Source organism: Canis lupus, chromosome 14 (genome assembly GCF_003254725.2).
Source record: "Canis lupus dingo isolate Sandy chromosome 14, ASM325472v2, whole genome shotgun sequence".
Lineage (NCBI taxonomy): Eukaryota > Metazoa > Chordata > Mammalia > Carnivora > Canidae > Canis > Canis lupus.
The window spans coordinates 59,779,382-59,799,561 of NC_064256.1; the positions used below are offsets into that span (position 1 = coordinate 59,779,382).

Genomic DNA, 20,180 nt, shown 5'->3' on the forward strand with positions numbered 1-20,180 from the left:
TAGACTTTTTTTGCTACTATTACTAAGTCCTGCAAGCTCTTCTCCCCCAGTCTCTCTACTCTTTGCAATATCTTTTTAATGTCTGAAGCGGCCTGGTTAACAAAGGCCGTGATAATTGCGGCCTTTGTTTCCGGGGCTTCTGGGTTCCTAGGGGTGCACTGCCTAAAAGCCTCCATGACTGTCTCTAAGAAGGCTGCTGGACTCTCATCCTTACCCTGTCTCACACCATATACCTCGGCCGGATCGGTAGGCTTGCCGAGGAGCCTGGAGACCTGCCGGGAGAGTCTGGCAGTGGACCTAGAGTCTCTCCTTACCTTCAGCCGAGTTGTGTGCTTTGGAGAGTAAAAATGGTTTTAGCCAAGGAGGGGGATTCTCGATCATGTCCTGCCAGACCAGGATGTAGGGCACCTGGTCAGGGTGGCCGTCTGGCTTGTCCCTGAAGATCACGGCCTTAACCTTTAAGATAATAGGTAGGTGGAAAGTTCCTTCTTGGGGCCATCCCTCGTCAAAGGTTGGCCATTCTGACATGCAGTAAGTTTGAAATTTCCCTCTCCGTATGTCTGTGCTCAGATTATGAGCTCTTTCCCTAACGTCCGAGAAGTGGGAGAGCATAAGAGGCAGGGGACTGGTTTTTGTCTGCCCCATTATGTCCCCCACCCACACCAAGACACAGCAAAGACGATTAACAAGGACACAATAACACAGACAAACATTCCAGTGTGGCCGCAGAGACAAAACAGAAAGTAACCTGAAAGGGCTGGCAGACGGCCCTCCTTGCAGATGAGGACCCAGTCCTCCCTGCAGGGGCAAGGGACATCTCCTCAAGACCCCCGGTCGACGGCCCACCAGTGCATCCGCCTAAGCCAATGTCAATCTAATACAGATGGGAATTCCTACAGGTAAAAGTACAGTGTAGAGCTCTCAGAGAATATGCGTGCAAAAAGTGGAAAAAGTTGAGTACACTCACCAGGCGTGAAACCCTCTGGATGTGGTCCTGGGGGTCTCTAGGATCCCGGACAAGCCCCCAAATGTTGTGCCCAAGATTGCGAATCCGAGAAACCACTGAGGAGCTGACACCGATGCAAGTACACGAGGGTTTATTCACAAGTTCGATCTTGGGTCCAAGTCCCTGCTCTGCTGTGTCGGGTGCATTTGGACCCAAGCTCGAGCTTGTGAATAAACCCTCGTGTACTTGCATCGGTGTCAGCTCCTCAGTGGTTTCTCGGATTCGCAATCTTGGGCACAACATAACAAATAACAAACAAGAGTGAGAGAGAGGAGGAGACATTTCAGGGAAAGCATGAGGATCACGTAGGTGGGGTGACAGGAGGCCGGAAGGGACCCACCCCACGGAGCACACAGGGAGGCCAGAACCTGGCACCTGCTGCACCTGCTGGGTGGACCTGGCCTTGCACAGGCCGGAGAGGTGGTGGGAGGCCGCTGTCGATCAGCCAGGAGCGAGGGCCGAGCCGAGCCCTTGCTGAGTCAGAGCTCGAGCGGCTTCACAGAGGCCTCCGACCGTGGATCACAGCAAAGCCCAGAACCCCACCCTGGCACAACTGCTTTAGGAACCGATTCAAAGATGTTCCAGTATTTTCTACTATTATATCTATGGTTACGAAATGTCTGGACTACTTGAGAATACAAAGCTGAGCTTTTGCACAGTATCTAAAAAACTAACTTCTTACCCTTTCCTTTCCCTAGGAGCACTGAATCAAAAAAACTGGGGAAAGAAGTACCCAACGTGTAGTAGCCCCAAACAGTCTCCCATCAATATTGATGAAGATCTTACCCAAGTCAACGTGAATCTTAAGAAACTTAAATTTCAGGGTTGGGATAAAACGTCTTTGGAAAACACGTTCATTCATAACACGGGGAAAACAGGTAAAATGTTTGCATTTTGTTTGACTTGAGTGTGCCTATTGGGCTCAGAGTATGTTTATATCAATTTCATTTTATTTTCATTTCCTTCATTTTATTTCATTTCCTTTTTGTGTGTGTAAAGTACTATGAACTGCCCTGAAACTATAGTAGAAGAAACCAAGTAGAATACAGTAAATCGGAAGTTTAGATGACATTTTGAAAATGTGTACAAAAATAAAATGACCTGGGTCATCCCATCCTGTTCTCCAATAATAGAACAATAGTGATGCCTCCACCAGAAGAATTGATAACACAGGATACAGCTGATGCAGTTTAATAACTCCATCTCTGGTTAAATCACCTAGTTAATCAGAATTTCCTTTCCTCGGACACTGTGTTGGCGCTTGTTTGCTCAGCCCCATACTATGTTCAATATTGGGACACGAAAGAAAGCAATCAACTATAATTGAATTTTAAGAAAAGAAATTAGTAAAAAAAATAAAGAAATTAATGCTTCTATATAGAAAGTTCAAAATTATATACTGTCCTTAGAAAGAATTCTCTAAATGCTTTTTTAAAATAGACTGTCTTTTTTTTCCTAAATATACAAAATATAATACCACAAAAAATTCCAGTAAACAATAGAGGGACAAAATAATCTTCAAGAGTGAATAACTTTCCTTTTCTGATACTATATTTTAAACAAAATTGTATGTATATGGGGAAGTTCTATAATAAAAGCAAATATACTCATCAGAAAAACTATTCTAAATTATAATAGAAGCTATGTTGAGTGGTTCTATCATTAGTGAGTCTTTATTCTTGATATTTTGGTAATGCAATTATTTGAATGTAGTAATTTTAAGTCCAATGAGGGTAAGAAATTTTCTATCAGTTCCTATACACACTAAGCATTTAATAGGTGTTCTTAAATTAATGAATAACTAATAAAATGATTATACATTATAAGATGTTCATTAAATACATAACAGCATATTGTCCCGAAACTTGACATTCTCATTACCAGTCTTGAAAGATGTTACAGAGGAGTAAAGCAGGTAATATCTGCTTTATTTTCCTTAGTGGAATCTAGTTAAATGCTTGACCTTTTTAGGTTCACTGCTGGCTCTTTCAAGTGGAACCGTGACGGGTGGAACGTTTAGCAAGTTACCTAAACTCTATGATTCAGTTTCCCTGTCTGTAAAAGGGGGTATTAATGGTGTCCCTTCCTTCATTGTGTGAGGTTGTGTAAAAGGCAAGTGTTTAACACATATAAAGTACTCAGTGCAGTGCCTAGCACATTGCAAGTGATACAGAAATGTTGAGCATTGCTGCTACTGTGCTTGTTGTTGTTGTTATTATTACTAATGGAAGTTTAGGTCTCTAGCTAGCTGGCCAAGATGTTGGGTTCAGTCCCTAACGCCAACCATGGTTTCTTGCCTCATGGAACAAAGACTATTTAAATCTGATGAAGAGACAGTAAAAGGCTCTTAAAAGAAGCATTGGTTTCAGACCGTTTGTAAAATAGAGTGAAAATATCTACTGTGGAGCTCAAACAAGAGCAGTTAAGATTCTGGGTTGCCCCTTGGGGTGCAAACATCACATGGCTAAGACCCCTCCAGTGGGAAGGGATTTCCCACCCGACAGAAGTGCGGGAGCCTCCTGAAGCGGGGATGATGCCTGCTTGCAGGGACCAGGACATGGGACACGACACCTGCTGATAAGGAGTGGGGAGGGTTGAAAGTGAGCGGGGGCACCTCCAAGGGAAGACATTTCTTCTCCACTTTTCTGTTCCTTCTCTCTCTGCGCTGTCCCCTCAGCACCATCAAATGCCTTAGGAAAGCAGAGCTGTGGGGCAGGTGATTTCGGGACACCAAGCAGGACAGGGCAGAGGGACCAGCTGCCTGCTGCAGTTCGAGTCCTAAGGCAGTGAAGGTCTTTGTCTTAGTTCACTGAGATACATCCAGTGTATCTTTGCAGAGTTACAAGCTTAGCTTCCAAATGGCAACTTCATTGTTTTTCATTTAGCAAATAATTTTTTTTAATGTACCTCTGACTGAGGAAAAGTTAGTTGAAATTTGTAATTTTGATGTTCAGAAAGAGATGCAATTCTGTGTTGTCTTTTTTTTTCTCTAAAGTGGAGATTAATCTCACTAATGACTACCGTCTCAGTGGAGGAGTTTCAGAAATGGTGTTCAAAGCAAGCAAGATAAGTTTCCACTGGGGAAAATGCAATATGTCTTCTGAAGGATCGGAACATAGTTTAGAAGGACAAAAATTTCCACTTGAAGTAAGTCTGGTTCCACGGGTTACTCTGTTTCGTTTTCTAAACCATTGAGATTTTTATGTAGTGTATGACTTGATTAATTTATGATCAAATTTTATAAATTATAGTTATATCTGTCTGGTTTCTTGGTTGATATCTGCCTTCCTCACTGGACTAAGCTCAGTAAGACCCATACTTGATTTTCCGCTTCTTGGCAATCCAGGGGGCCACACTATAGACGTCTGACGTCTGAGCAGATGTTGAGTAAAAGAAATGAAATTTCTCTTACAGCTCAGGAGGAGGAAAAAAAAAAGAAAATTTTATCAATTTACTGGAGTATCAGAGAAATGCAAAATAAAATTAGAACATTTTTCAGTTTTGAATTTGGTAAAAAAGGGATCCCTGGGTGGCGCAGCGGTTTGGTGCCTGCCTTTGGCCCAGGGCGCAATCCTGAAGACCCGGGATCAAATCCCACGTCAGGCTCCCGGTGCATGGAGCCTGCTTCTCCCTCTGCCTATGTCTCTGCCTCTCTCTCTCTCTATCATAAATAAATAAAAAAAATTAAAGTTTGAATTTGGTAAAAAAATATATACATATAATAAATAATGAGTATACAACAAACGCTTTGATACATCTGGAAATAGTATAAATTGGTATTTTCCTTGTTTTTATCCAGAACTTTACACATTTTATTCCCAATGCCCACCATTTCTACTCATAACAATTTAGTCTAAAAAATGAAGACAGGCTCAAAAATGTATGTGCAAAGATATTTAATAATAAAAAATTGAAAGAAAAGGAAATGGTTGCATACATCATGATGGAGGGGCTTGTGGCTGGCTCAGTCTGTGACACATGTGACCTTTGATCTCCGGGTTGGAAGTTTGAGCCCCACATTCAGTGTAGAAATTAGAAATTAGCGAATAAAAATGTATTTAAAAAATATATTATGATGGAATATTACCGATCTTGTAAAAATCATGTGTTTCAATGACTTATTTACACAGAAAAGGTTCATTATGAGATATTAATGGGTTTTTTCTTTTTTAAGATATTACTGCTTTTAAAAAGCAGAATATAAAATAATATTGCAGTATCATTACTCTGATTTTGTAAAACATGGAAGCTCGTTAAACAGTGACTGAGGGCCCCGACTCTGAGTCGGATGGACTAGGGTTGACTACTGACTTCACCATTTAGGAATCATGGACGTGACATTATGCAAATATTTAATTTACCTGAGCTTCCATGTCTCCCTTGTGAAAGTGACATAAGAGGAGTAGTACCTGCCTTATGAAGTTATTATGAACATTAAATGAGAGAGAGAATTATTACTGTTGTAAAAATAATTGAGGGAAGCCAAGAAGACATGAACAGTGATTTTCCCTGGGTGACGGCCTGATAGGTGCCTTTTCTTTTCTCCTTCAAAATTCCCATATTTTTAAAGTTAGTTGTAATGAAACTGTGTTCCTTTTGTTGTCAAAATAGTTATTATCAAGAATAAAAATAAGATGAGTGAATTATCTGTTAAAGGACTAAAAAACTTTTAATGTGGATAAGCACATTCTGATTTACAGCTGATCCATTTTTTTTCCCAGTGGATAACTGTTAAGGATATTAATTATCCTTAAGGAAAAACACATTCATCAAATTTGGTTTGTCGAAGGAAATAAGAGTCAATGCCTTACACATAGAACGTTCTCCCGTCAGGGAGATTCACTCTGTCACAATATTGCTCATTTAGAGCAAAGAGGAGAATGAAGAAAACCCCTCACCACACAAGCCCCTGCACCAGCAGAACAAATGGTGCAGCATCTGTGCACTACACCTCAGACATCTTCTTATTAGAAAGCCCCTCGGGTTCTCTCCCAGGGACTGTGTGTTTGTTGTCTCTCTTCCTTGGACTCTGTCCAGCAAGGTGCACGCAGGGAGCTCAGGGTATCCTTGACTTGGTGGGGGTTGGCTCCTGCACCCCGTCCTCTCAGGTTGGCCCTAGGTGAGGTGGGAGGGCCGAGGGACTGCGGCCCACCTTTGTCTCTTGCCTCGGAACTGGTCCCCGCCCCCGGCCCAGGTGGCTGGAGGGACCCTATGCTCCCCAGAGCCCCATGGCGTGGCCCCTGCCTGTCCCCCACCATTGTGTCTTCTCCGCCGTGCGCTCAGCTGCAGTCACAGCCAGCTACCTCCCGGTGCCCTCGGTCCTCCCCTCTTGCCCCCTGCCCGCCCCCTGCCCACACCCGCCTTCACCTCCTCCACCAGTGTTGCAGCTGCCCCCCCCCCAGGTTGGTTTACAGCCCCTCTCCCAGCAGTCTTTGCCATCACCTGGGGCAGGAGCCACGGCCGTCCTGGCCCTCACACCTGCTGTCTCTCCAGTTGTGGCTCCAACCCAGCATCGGCCTTGGCAGAGGCTTTCCAACGGGCTGAGGGGCCCGATTTCCATGCTCGGGACGTGGGGCGCACGGTGAGCAGCGAGAGGAGAGGCTGAAGGAGAACCTCACAAGGGACACAGCCTGGCAGCAGGACAGGACACTCGGAATAAGGACCTTGAAATTCTTTTTGGTATTTTGTAGGTAGACGTGGAGAGTCCTTGAGCGTTTCACCATTAGCAGAACGCGGGGGCCCCGGGCGGCACAGTCCACCGAGCGCCCGGCTCTTGCCTTCGGCTCAGGTCATGATCTCAAGGTTGGGAGGTCAGGCCCTGTGCTGGGCTCTGAGCTCAGTGCAGAGTCTGCTTGAGGTTCTCCGTCCCCACCCCCCTCTGTCCCTCCTCCCCGCAATCGCCCTCTCCCGCTAGCTCTCAAATAAATACAGAAGTCTCAAAAGAACTGAAAGGTGGTATGATAATGTCCAAAAAGGTAACCCAGACCATTAGGAAAGGCACGTCCAGCCAAAGATGAAACCACACTTGAAAGAATTCCAACAAAATAGTCACAGTGATATTTGATAGTTTATCTTATGAGACGACTTTTCTAGGATGTTATTGCCTCAGTATTCCCTGTTAGCCCCATTGCGGCCGTTTCTGTCCTCCATGTGTCTCACGTTGCATTTCCTTCCTCCCTGCAGGGTGGTAAGTGATAGTGAATGCAGGCGTCTGCACGTGTAATGGATAAAAGATTCTGAAACTGTACAGAATATAGAGTCATGCAGCTTTAAAGAGCCTTTCTAACAGTATTTATTGAATTGGTGAATTATTTTATTGCTCCTGTGGTGCCCTTTGGATGTCCTCGTGTATAATAAAGCTGTCACTGTTGCATCCGCAGATGCAGATCTACTGCTTTGACGCGGACCGGTTTTCAAGTTTTGAGGAAGCAGTAAAAGCAAAAGGGAAGTTAAGAGCTTTATCCGTTCTGTTCGAGGTAATCATGATGCGTAGATTGAACGCTAACCTAATTCCTTCCGCGATCACCTGATATGACGTTTTGAGGCATGCTCTTTGATGGAAGAGCTTGCCAGTGGGAGTAACTGGTGATGGTCTTCAAACAGAACAGCCCCCTGGCTGCTGTGTGGCAGAGGGGGCTCTTGCTTTCACTGATGGGGTACGTGGCTTCCCGCGGGCGGCTGTTGTGCGGCCCGGACTGGCCCCTGGGCACACGCACAGCATCCTAAGCACGTGGAGCAGGGGCTGTGAAGCCGCAGTTTTACGGTGTACTTTTCTCCGTGCAGAATTGAAAAGGTAGCTGATTTCTGTGTGCGTTACTTGTTTTTATCTCCCTGTTTAAAAAACAAGTATGCGTTTGGAGGGCTTTGCTTTTGGGCACTGAAAATGCAATGCATTCATCTTTTCATTGAAGAGTCATCAAATAAGAGTCATTGAAGAGTTAATCAAATATTTTATCCCATTCTTAGAATGTCATTGTTCTTTAATAGGTTGGCATGGAAGAAAATCTGGATTACAAAGCAATTATTGACGGAGTCGAGAGTGTCAGCCGTTTCGGTAAGCTCTTTGGAGAAATCTCTTTCTTCCAGATTTCTCCTTTGGATGCATGTGAATGTTTATAATATTACAAATGTAAGTTGTTCCAAGAGGAGGAAGGAAAGACCTTTTCAAAGAGGAGCAATCTTTCAGTTCTCACACTTGACGATTTATACGCGTCTCACTAAAGAATATCTTACCTGAAATTTTGGTCTTATAAAAATCATAAAATGTTCATGTCAAGCAGGAAATTGAAGTTTTTTGATTTTATTCTTGAAGATAATGACATCACGCATTTAAAATGTATTTATCTACTCTGGGGGCGCCTGCGTTGGCGTTGGTTAAGCATCCCACTCTTGATTTAGGCTCAGGTCATGATCTCAGGTCTTGGGATTGAGCCCCGAGTTGGGCTCCATGCTCAGTGAGAAGTCCACTTGGGGTTCTGTGTCTCCCTCCGTCCTCCCCCTGTGCCCTACATGCGCTGGAGCATGCTCTTTCCCTCTCTCAAATGAATAAATCTTTAAAAAATAAAATGTATTCATCCATTCTGACTGCATTGTACATTTGTTAAAGACTCTATAATCTGAGACCAGTTAATTTCATAAACATTATGTTTCAAACTGAAAAGAGAATTATTACTCAAGTTAAAATTTATTTCCCGGTGGTTTCCTTGATAGGTCCTTTGCTTTTCCAGTATGACAGGGTTTTTGGAAGAAGGCAAACACTTACATAGAAGAAGATGCCATATGCTTTGATATTGTTCCACCATGGATCTTGGCATTTGTCACGGTGAATGCTTGTGACAACATGGGCAACAGACAGCCAACCTGTTATTATTGTTATTTTATTTTTAGTAAGCATCCACACACACGGTATTAAAGCTGCTGCTCTGAGTTACTGCTAAAATAAGAATCATTCCTCTCCAGGAAGCTGCAAAATTTTGAAAGCAGGAACCAAATTCATATAGATCCTTTTTGAAAGCAAAAGCCAGGCCTAGCATTGATTCCTCTCTGTCGCCCACATGTGATGATCTTGATTGACAGAACTTTGCAGAAGTCAGGAATCGGTGAGCTCACGCAGGGCTGCTTTCATTGGGTTTTTTTTGAAAGGTGCAATCAAATGCAAGATGAAGTTGTTACCTCCCTCCATCCACTCGATTGCGGAATTGGGCACTGAATGCCATAAGCCACGCTTAATTTTTCCCTCACTTAGTCGGAAAGTGGATTCTATCAAGACTGAAGGAAGGCAGCTTGTTTGAATCCCTACACTGAAACTCGTGCGGAACGTGAACTCTGAATGTCCCCAGGCCTTGCGGCAGCCCCAGGGCCCAACTAGAGGGGGTTAGTCCTGACTTGGGCTGCAGCACTTGGGCCACTTGTTCCCGAGGCTTCATCGTTGTTTCTGGGTCTCCCTAGGAGCGTCCTATGAGGCTCACAGGAGTTTAAGAACCAATTTGCTCATATTCTTTGGCTAAGGTTTCCTTTTGAATGTTAACTGTGCGCAAGCCATTGAGGGAAGCGCTTCATCGGAGCCTCGGCTGCCGCCTAATAACCTCCCTGAGAATCTGGATTCCCAGCAGCGCCATTCGGCCTGTCTCCTGGCTCTTAGTTTGGAAACAGAACTTCCTGTCTCTCGGACTGCCTGGGGCCACTTCCCAATCTGCCCCCCGGGTCCTCTGCTCTCTGAGTCTCTGCCCTGCTACCTGTGCACTGGCTTCTTTCCTCCTCCTTTACCAGAAAAGAGAATAATAATCCTGCAGGTGTATCACCCGCCCCACTAGACACTTAATATTTCAATATAGTCAGCAAGGACACGTGAGCTTATATGGTTAAGAAGTGGTAGTAGAGCCAGGGTGCAGATCCTGCTCTGTCCACAGAGTTTGCTCCCTCTACGCTGTGGGGATTCGTATTAGTTATATGCGTCAATTTGACCTGAATGGTTATTAGATATGATCTGTACAAACCAAATAAGTGAAATCCTCTGAAAGGTAAATGTCTCTATTTTGAGAGTTCTTAGACTAAATCTATCTCAGAGTCTAGAAAATCCCCTCGTGCCCCATAAACTGAAGGCTTCCCAATATTGGCCCTTGGCCGTGGCGGCCGGGAGGCGGTGACGTGGAGCTGCAGCCTCGCTCCCCGGTCCTGCTCCGTATTCTCCGCAGAATGTCAGTTGTTCAACGAGCAACACTTTCCGCGATCATCGAGACTATGAAATCTCTTATTCCAACGTGGGCCGATTCCTCATTTCCTATATTCCTCCAAGAGACAGACCCATGTCCCGTCCGTTCCCCACTCCGACCTCTCCTTCTGTCCCTTCCTTCCACCATACCTGCTCCGTGTCGGGCGAGAGAGCGGGTGAGGCGGCATCGACACAGGCTGGCATGTTGATACCCCCAGGCGGAGTCCACGAAAACAAGAGAACTGTTGTTTGGTTGGACTCTTCCAAGTTGCAGAGGAAGAGACACACCCCAAGGAACATCATCCGTGATTCTCAACTGGGAGTTGGCATAAGGACGGTTTCTGATGCTTTCTTAATCACAAATTCAGCCCAGGAATTTGTATACTGCAGAGTCCTTGCAGACTGTGTTGACATGGCCCCTTCTTAATCTTACCGCCCTAAGTAGCAAGAGTCGGTCAGGTATTTAGGGGCTCTTCCCTGTGCGTGACCCTATCACGGTCTTTGTCTCCTTATCTCCCTCCTATTCATCTTCCCCCCTTGCTAGCAACCTCCTATAAAAGGGGAGCATCTGGTTGATGGGTTAGTCACCAGTGTGTGTTCAAATGAATAGCGACTGGTTGCCAGTACAGCCGCATTGACTCAGGTGTGATTCTCGCCTGTGTTAACAGTAGCGAGGTGATTCAGAGGAAGCAAATGTCTTTGCTAGACGTATATTCAAAAAATTACCTTATTCCAATTTTCTTGAAAGACCATGGCCTCATTGAAAAGCTCTACTTTCAATTGAAAAGTCCTGTGATATCCAAGACAGAAATCTAGGATGTATATGTAAATAACATTTTAAAAACAAAACAAGGTACAAAACAGTATTTCAAGAAAATTCTCTGTTTCACCGTCCCTATTCAGATCTCACCTCCTTTCTTCCTTTGAGTTCTGGCCTCAAAACTCTCACGGTGTCATTTCATTTCCCGCCTAATTTAGCAGTGAGTCAATGTTTGGCTCCTGACTTAATTAGTATTCTCCACATCCGCATTTCCACAGAACATTTGTAAGATAAATTTCGTCTTCAGCAGAAAAAAGAAACAGTTGTAGCCCATTGATGATTAAGAAGGAGGTTATTTAGTCATAACATTTTTTGGATATTAAAAGCATAAATCTGAAAGTGGGAAACATTCACATATTAAAGATATTTTTCTCAGTTTCAGATAACGTGAATCCGAGTCTGAATTCTGATAATCTCATGTTGATACGAAAAGAGAGGGAGACATACTTTTAGAAGTTACTAATGAATCTGCTAAACCAAGCAGAACTTGAATTTTCCAACGGTTTAAAATTAGATTTAGGTTGTATATACACAACATTATCGATTCAGCCAAGCAGATTTTCATTTCTAAGTTTCAGTCTTAATTTCAGACTGGAAGCAGTTATCTATAATTTTAATTATTACCAGCATTCCCTCCTTCCTTCAAAACTTTCTGGATTGTAGAAAAATTAGCATTCAGTAATTTAACTTCTAAATGGATTTCTTTTTCTTTGAGGCTTTCTGGATATGCCCAGTCTTCATGGAGTTTAGAGTTGGAATAGACTATGAAAATAGGCCAGTCATTTTACTTTATCAGGTGGAAAGAGGGTTCAAAAAGACCTAACATCTTGCAAAAGCTTCACCGTACTTTTGGTTTTCTTTTTCTTTTTTTAAGATTTAATTTATTTATTCAGAGAGATGCAGAAAGAGAGGCAGAGGCCCAGGCAGAGGGAGGAGCAGGCTCCGTGTGGGGAGCCTGACCCAGGATTTGATCCCAGGGACCCCGGGGTCACGCCCTGGGCCACCAGGTGCCCCTACTCTGGGTTTTCAGTGCCGGCTGCATGTTTAAATCACCAGGGGATGCTTTCCTGTAAATGGAGATGCGCAGGCCCTACTCCTAGAGATTTAAATTAAATCGGTCCAGGTGGGGTCTGGAACACTGGTGGGGTTTTTTTTTTTTTTTAATATTTTTTTTAATTTATTATTTCTGATAGACATAGAGAGAGAGAGAGAGGCAGAGACACAGGAGGAGGGAGAAGCAGGCTCCATGCCAGGAGCCTGACACGGGACTCGATCCGGGACTCCAGGATCGCGCCCTGAGCCAAAGGCAGGCGCTAAACCACTGAGCCACCCAGGGATCCCCAACACTGGTGTTTTTATTTAAAGCCCCGCAGCTGATCGGAAAGCCGGCTGACGCTGTGGCCGGCGGGTAGAGGCGTCCTGGGTTCCTGTGCAGCCCCGGGGCCTCCGGGTAGCCTCGGGGAGCTCAAGCAGCGGGGTTGCTTCTCCCGCAGCAGCCGGGCCGCGGGGGGCTGAGGCCCGGGGGTCCTCCCACCGCAGCTCATGCGGTCACCGCGCCCCGTGTGCCCCACGCGCCCCCAGCTCCCACCACCTGCTCGGTTTCCACAGAGCCACGCGGATGATGCTCTCATCAACTTGTGAGATGCTGTGATGACCACAGTAGCATCGGGCTCCCAGGCGAGGCCCTAAGTGCACCACCCCCCAGCTTGGGGCGGGGGGTCCCCCGCACCCAGTGGGGCATGCTCTGAGGGGAGGAGGACAAGGGATGGGGAGGGGAGGGGGACATGGGGCAGGGAGGGGAGGGGCACTCGGGATGGAGAGGGGAGGGGGCATGGGATGGGGGGGCGAGATGGGGAGGGGAGGGAGACACTGGGAGGGGAGGAGGACATGGGATGGAGAGGGGAGGGGGCCACAGGATGGAGAGGGGAGGAGGACAAGGGACGGAGATGGAAGGGGGACATGGGATGGGGAGGGGAGGGGGCACATGTCCTCTGGCTGGCACATTGCTGTCTGAGTGAGGGCTGGTAGGCGGAAAGCTGAGTAGCCAAGACGGTGCTACTGAGAAGTGCTGCTGGGAAGATCCAAAAGCAAAAATGGGAGGATCCTAGGAAAAAGATACAGTTGGAATGTTTCAGAGGTGTAAGGCCAGATGGAAAGCTCTACCAATTTTTTAATAGGAATTCTCTATTCTGAGCCTGAGGGGCTCAATGGTTGAGCTCAATGCCTTCAGCTCAAGGTATGACCCCGATGTCTTGATATCAAGTCCCACATTGGGCTCCCTGCAGGGAGCTGCTTCTCCTTCTTCCTGTTGTCTCTGCCTCTCTCTCTGTGTCTCTCATGAATAAATAAATAAAATCCTTTTTAAAAAAAAAAGGAATTCTTTATTCTGGGCACAAGATATAAAATCATTATTGTTGTATGTAGAAATAAAATCCATATTTATTATCCTGTATATTGTATCCAGACTATGCTTTCCATCCTGTCTTACCATTTATTTCCTTAGTAGTTGCTTTTGATAAATAGATCTTAATTATCATGTACTAGACGTCATCATTTCTCCCTTTATGGTGAAAGCTTCTTGTGTGCCATTTCAGAAATCTCAGCCTACTTTAAAGTCATAAAAATAATTTTCTATTTTCCTCTAAAAAACCTTATGATTCTGTTCACATTTAGATCTCTAATCTACTTAGAACTCATGGTGCTTACGGTGTGAGGTAGGGAATCATGATTCAGCTTTTCCATGAGGACAGCCAATTGATACAGCACTGTTTACTCAAAAGGCTGTCTGTTCCCACTACATGGTAATTTTTCCTGTCTTAAACCAAGTGACTCTATATGTATGGGTCTGGGTTCTCTATTCTCTTTCATTATTCTCTTTGTCTATCTTTGCATGAATATGTCACTGTCATGATTTCTATAGTTTAATAAAATAGATCTTCTTACCTGGTAGTGAAAGTTCTCCAGTGACTTTGTTATTGTTCAAGATTGTCTTAACTTTTGTTTTCCATTTAAGTTTTAAAATCAGTGTGTCAGTAAATACACATACATACACACATGTACAGAAGCTTCTGGGATTTGTTGACTCCATAAATCAGTTTGGGGACAATCAACACCTTCACAATACTAAATCTTCTGACTCATGAACTTGGTATTTCCCATCATTTTAAGGTTTTTATCTAATCTCAAGAAAGTTCTGTGATTGTCATTGTAGATGTCATACTCATCATTTGTTAGGTTTGCTTGTATTTGATATTTGTTACGTTGCTTTAAGTTTCATTTTCTGTTGTTTGATACCAGTACATAGAAATAAAATTAATTTTGGTATATTGGTCCTATGTACAGTGACTTTACAAAATATATTTTTTAATTCTAAGTCTATAAATCCTTTTCAGTGTTTTCCATGCACAATCATGTATTTGGAAAATATCCAATATTTATGATTTTTTTTTTCTTTTTCTTACCTTATTGCACTGGCCCAGTCCTCCAGTTCAGGGTTAATTAGAAATGGTGATAGCAGGAGTTTTTTCTCTCATTCTTTATCTCTAGGAGGAAAACTTACCCAGTAAGTCATTCTTAAATACAATGTTTACTACAGGCTTTTGTTTTTTGTTTTTTTTTTAATTTTTTTTTAATTTTTTTTTATTTATTTATGATAGTCACAGAGAGACAGAGAGAGAGAGGCAAAGACATAGGCAGAGGGAGAAGCAGGCTCCATGCACCGGGAGCCCGACGTGGGATTCGATCCCGGGTCTCCAGGATCGCGCCCTGGGCCAAAGGCAGGCGCCAAACCGCTGCGCCACCCAGGGATCCCCTACAGGCTTTTGAAAATAATCTTCACCAGAATATGGTTTTGCTTTTGATGTTTTTCACAAACTGGTATTAAGTCTTCTCAAATGATTTTACTGTATCTACTAAGATGATTACATGATTTCTGAATATATTTTATATGTGAAATAATCTCTCCAGTTGAGAAATCAGTCTCTGAAAGTTGAAATATTTAACCCTATGTAGCAATATTTGTAAAGAAATTCAAAATATGTTGGTTTTGTCACCATTTTTGAAATGTATCTCAAATATTCTTAGTTTCATTTCTTATTACATTTATAACAAACCATATGCCTCTGTTTCATAGAAGCCTTGAGCCACTCAAGTTCAGGTGTTGAGATTCCAACCGAGATGCATGTTGTTACTTTGTAGGGAAACAGGCTGCCTTAGATCCCTTCATATTGCTGAACCTTCTGCCAAACTCGACTGACAAGTATTACACTTACAACGGCTCATTGACATCTCCTCCCTGCACAGACACTGTGGACTGGATTATTTTTAAAGATACAGTTAGCATCTCTGAAAGCCAGGTAATCTTGGAAATTCAAACAAATGCAGAAATTTGAAGCAACTTAAAAATAATTACTTTCTAAGATTTACTACTGAATATCTATTTTAAAGCATTTGCAGATGCCTTTGAAGCAGATATGTTAAGCTATATGTTAAATGATGTTTTTTTTCCAGTTGGCTGTGTTTTGTGAAGTTCTTACAATGCAGCAGTCTGGTTATGTCATGCTGATGGACTATTTACAAAATAATTTCCGAGAACAACAGTACAAATTCTCTAGACAGGTGTTTTCCTCATATACTGGAAAGGAAGAGATTCATGAAGCAGGTATGTATTGAAATATAATTCTTCTACTACTTTTACAGATTCAATGTTATAGCAGATAATTGTGGAATAATGGGAAATATACAAGACTTAGATTTTAGAAATATTTGATTATTAGCTTTATAGCTTTAGGTAAGCTATTTGACTTCTCTGAATCTCACCACATTTATAAAATAACATGTAAAAAGAGCTGTCCTTGGTGCTTCTGGGTGGCTCGGTCGGTTAGGCATCCCACTCTTGAATTTAGCTCAGGTCATGACCTCAGGGTCATGAGATTGAGCCCTATGTTGGTCTCCACATTCAGCATGGAGTCTGCTTGAGATTCTCTCCCTCCCTCTGCTTCTGTCTCTCCTTCTGCTTGCATACTTTCACATTCTTTCTGTCTTTCTCAAAATAAATCGATAAAAACTTTAAAATAAATAAAGCTGTTCTTCCCCACCAGAATTATCCCATTTTGCAGATGGGAAATACTGAGATTCAGTAAGGAAAGTGATTATTAAACACATAGTAATAGATGGCAAAACCACATGCACAAACTTCCAAATGCACATTAGTGTTTGTGCTAAGAGCTTCAGGAAATGAATGCATACGCGGCTTAGGTCCACAGAGTTTGGGGAGGTCACTTCTGGTTGAGGTGGTCAGGAGCCTCGGTGAGAGAACAACATTTGAGCTGAGCCTTGGTGCATGATTTGGGGTGTAAAGTGTTAGTCTTTGTGTTGGCAGCTCTGAAGGAAGAGTATAACATGGGGATGAAAATCAAATGGACTGTATTCTTAATGAATAAAAAGGAAGTCTTTCCCCCAGTTTCCTTCTTTGGGGGAAAAGATGTTTGTCAGGGCCAGCAATGGAGAGAACACCAGGGAGATGTCTCCAGAGTGCCCTCTGTGTCTTTTGAAGTTGACACACAGTCATAAGCCTTTGAAGATGTCCAGAGAACACAATCAGATACACCTACTGACTTTTCCTTTTCCATTGACATTGATAATGTACCAGCTGATGAAACAAATGGGTGAAATAGCCTTTGCTTTGGGGACTTAAAACATTTCCAAGTACACGGCCTTCTTTGATCTCAGCTGTACGATGAATTTTTGGCCGTCTGTAATATTAATCTAATAATCATCTGCTTTTGAGGATTAGCATTAAAACAGCATGTTTTTATTATTTTAATGTAATGTTTATGAGAAGTATTTATCCTTTAACAGCAACAGTAAAATAGAGCACAACAGAGATGAATAGCTACCTACATGTAACATGACAATAAATTTCTAATTGAATTGCCCCAAAGTGAGGAAATTTCATTATATTTCTACCAGCAGTACTAAATACTTATAACATTCTGCTGGTAAATAATAGAGAATTGATTAGGAAAAAAAAAAACTACATTTAACCATCTCCTTTGAAAAAATACAATAGATCAAATAACATATTAAATAAATATGATATTTATTTGCTATGTACTTTTGTCAGTTGTATTTTATTAAAACCCTTCAGTGGCTTTCCATTGCTTTTAGAATAAAACCCAAACCATTCATCATTACATGGTCCTGTTTAGCACTTACTCGTCTTAGCATTTATTCTCCGCCACTGGCTTCCTTCTCTTGTACTGAATGGACTCTTTGATATCCCGTGAAGATGGAAAATCACATTCTCCCAGGTTGTATTTTTACATGCTATTTCCTTGCCGTGGCTGTCTTCTCTGCTGTTTTCACTTGCCTGCCTCCTCCTTGTTCTTCAACACTCAAGCAGACTTTGTATCCACTGGGGAGCCATCTCTGAGTCTGTCTCCATCCTCACCAAGCCTGGCTGTGGCCCGGGCATAGGACTGTGCACGTGTGAAGGTGCCGTGCCCATGGAGGACAAAATCAGTGTTGCTCACATGGAGTAGTGTCATTTCCATGCATCCAAAGTGTGTAGCAGTTGCCACAGTATAAGAATTGTCTGTTTACTTACTCGCCTCCCCCACTGGACATGGGCTCCGTGTTGGAAGTAATTAAGTCTTTACCTCCATTGCTGGGCTAATACAAGGCTCTCCTTCAGCAAATATTCGCTGAAAGAATCCGTTTTCATATAATAAAAATTTAGCAGGGCAGCTGGGTGTCTCAGTCCGTTGAGTGGCCAACTCTTGGTTTCTGCTCAGGTCATGATCTCAGGTTTGTAAGACGGAGCCTAGTATCTGGCTCAGCCCTCACCTGGAGTCTGATTAAGATTCTCTCCCTCTCACTCTCCCTCCCCTTATGCTCCACTCCTGCTCATGCTCCTTCATGCACTCACTCTCTCTAAAATAAACAAAATAATTAAAAAAAAAAAAAAGTTATGCTTGATGGGTGCCTCTTGCACTGTTTTATGTAAAAACTTTGTGTAGGACATTGTTCTTTTCACAGATAAGTGATGAAACCAAGTAATAACAAAAGCAGCAATAATCACCATGTATTGTGTCCACCAGTGGTTTAACTGGGCACGGAACCGTGTGAATCTGATTGCAGCTTCCCAACACCATCGTGGAGTTGGCCTTATTTTTCTTGTTTTACAGTTTGGGAAGCTGATGCCAAGTGGCTTGCCCTGCACAGAGCTATATCTTTATACCTGAACACAGATCTGATTCTAAAGCCTCCCAAGTTTTACAACAAAAACTGATGGCCTTAATGACATGACACTTTAAAAAAAAAATAGCATTGGCAGGGTGTCTAGCTGGCTCACTCATTAGGACATGAGACTTCATTTCTTGTTCAAGAAATTAATTTCTTGTGTTCAAGGCCCCCCTTGGGCATGGAGCCTACCAAAAAAAAAAAAAAAGGCATTGGCTTTTTTCAAAAACTAGAAAGATTGAATTCTTGGTTTTTCCATCATGAGTATTTGCATTTATTATTTGCATATTCCTGGGCATATTCCTGTGATGCTTTTCTTCTTAATGGACACACTATACCCCTTCTACTTTCTGGGACTTAATTTGAGAATAAAAATTGAGGATTGCATTTATGTCCTGGTTTTAATCTTTATTAAACTTAAAATGAAAATAAGTTTTTAATTATATGAACATTATTTAAAAAGGCAGAGAACACATATAAACACAGGAAAAAAAGTAAAATCCTATGTAATGTCATGGCCCAGAGATCACCACCATGAGGATTTTGGTGACTATCCTTTCAGGACTTTCTCTTAAATTGGAAATATATTCTTATGCCTCACAAAAATGAGACTACAGTACATATATGTTTGTTGATTTTATTTTACTCGATGATACAAATATATCAATACAGCATTCTTAATTTTGTGTAGCATTCCATTGTATAGTCATAACAGTTTACTAATCCAGATGCTCAATTTTGGACACTCAGGTTGCATTAGTATACTTTGATATTGCAAATATCTAGCATCCTCATTTTGACCAAGAGAGAAGAGGTGGCATGAAAATTGTCAGAATATGGTTTTTAGTAAATGCACTGTGGAAAAAATACATTTTGCAAAAAACACACTGCAAATAATTGCAAAAACCACGTGAGGTCTGTATATCTATGTAAACTCCCGCAAGGTACAGATTAAGACGTGTTCATTTTTGCATTCATAGCAGGAACTCAGTGAATGTTTGTAAATGAATGCGTATTTTACTCCTATTTTACTAGAACTTCGGCCCTGTGTTTTTGCGTCTCTGTGTAGAGCTGCCCTTTATTAGAGACATTTCTTTTTGGCATCGTGGGATGGACCCCGCCTCTTCTAAGAACCACAGAATTTAACAGAACCTTGAAGGAGTCCGTAAAAACTGTCTTCGATAATGAGACATCTGTGTGACTAACTGTACAAACACAGCATGCGTGTGAAGGAGGTGAAGTTCAACTTCGAGCTCTCCTGCCGCCTTCTTAGCAGGTCTCTCCCGCAGCTAAGAAGCAGGGACCTCCCGGAGCACAGCGGGGGAAGAGCTGGGGCTTTAAAATCCAGTCGGCCTCTGGTATCAGACCCTGCTGCCAGTACTTACTGGTTAAATGAGAATTGTCAAGTCACAGGGTGCCTGGGTGGCTGTCAGTTAAGCGCCTGACTCTTGATTTCGACTCTGGTCATCTCTGGGTCACCAAGTCAGGCCCGCCTCAAGCTCTGCGCTCAGCGAGGAATCTGCTTGGGATTCTCCACCCTCCTCCCCACCCTGCCCCGCGCATGCACACAAAGGCTCACACACTGTCTCTAAAATAGATAGATAGATAGAATCTTTAAAAGATTGTCAAGTTACTGGACCTATAAAATCAGACCACCTTGTTGTGAGGTTTAAATGGGCTAAAGTCTGTAACGCAGTACAGTCCCTCGAACATAATATGTCCCAGACTTGCCGCTGCTATGCATGGAGTGTGTGCATGCACACAGCCGTGTGGTGCGTGTCAGGGGGGCAAGCTATCACGACAGGTGTGGGGCGTTCCTCAAGCTTTTCATGTTTTAAGGCTTTGGCTTGTTGAACTAAATCATAAACGCACCTCAGATTTCACTTGCTAGCATTGCAATA

General features: G+C 42.9%; 1 protein-coding gene across 1 annotated transcript in view; it reads left to right on the forward strand.

The window, feature by feature from the left end:
• Positions 1-20,180, forward strand: part of PTPRZ1 (protein tyrosine phosphatase receptor type Z1) — a 157,663-nt gene that overhangs the window by 76,694 nt on the left and 60,789 nt on the right. The window contains exons 3-8 of the mRNA XM_035698435.2: positions 1,705-1,884; positions 4,002-4,153; positions 7,387-7,482; positions 7,994-8,060; positions 15,235-15,392; positions 15,547-15,697. Coding sequence (XP_035554328.2) covers positions 1,705-1,884; positions 4,002-4,153; positions 7,387-7,482; positions 7,994-8,060; positions 15,235-15,392; positions 15,547-15,697 — 804 coding nt within the window. The remainder of the gene's footprint in view (positions 1-1,704; positions 1,885-4,001; positions 4,154-7,386; positions 7,483-7,993; positions 8,061-15,234; positions 15,393-15,546; positions 15,698-20,180) is intronic.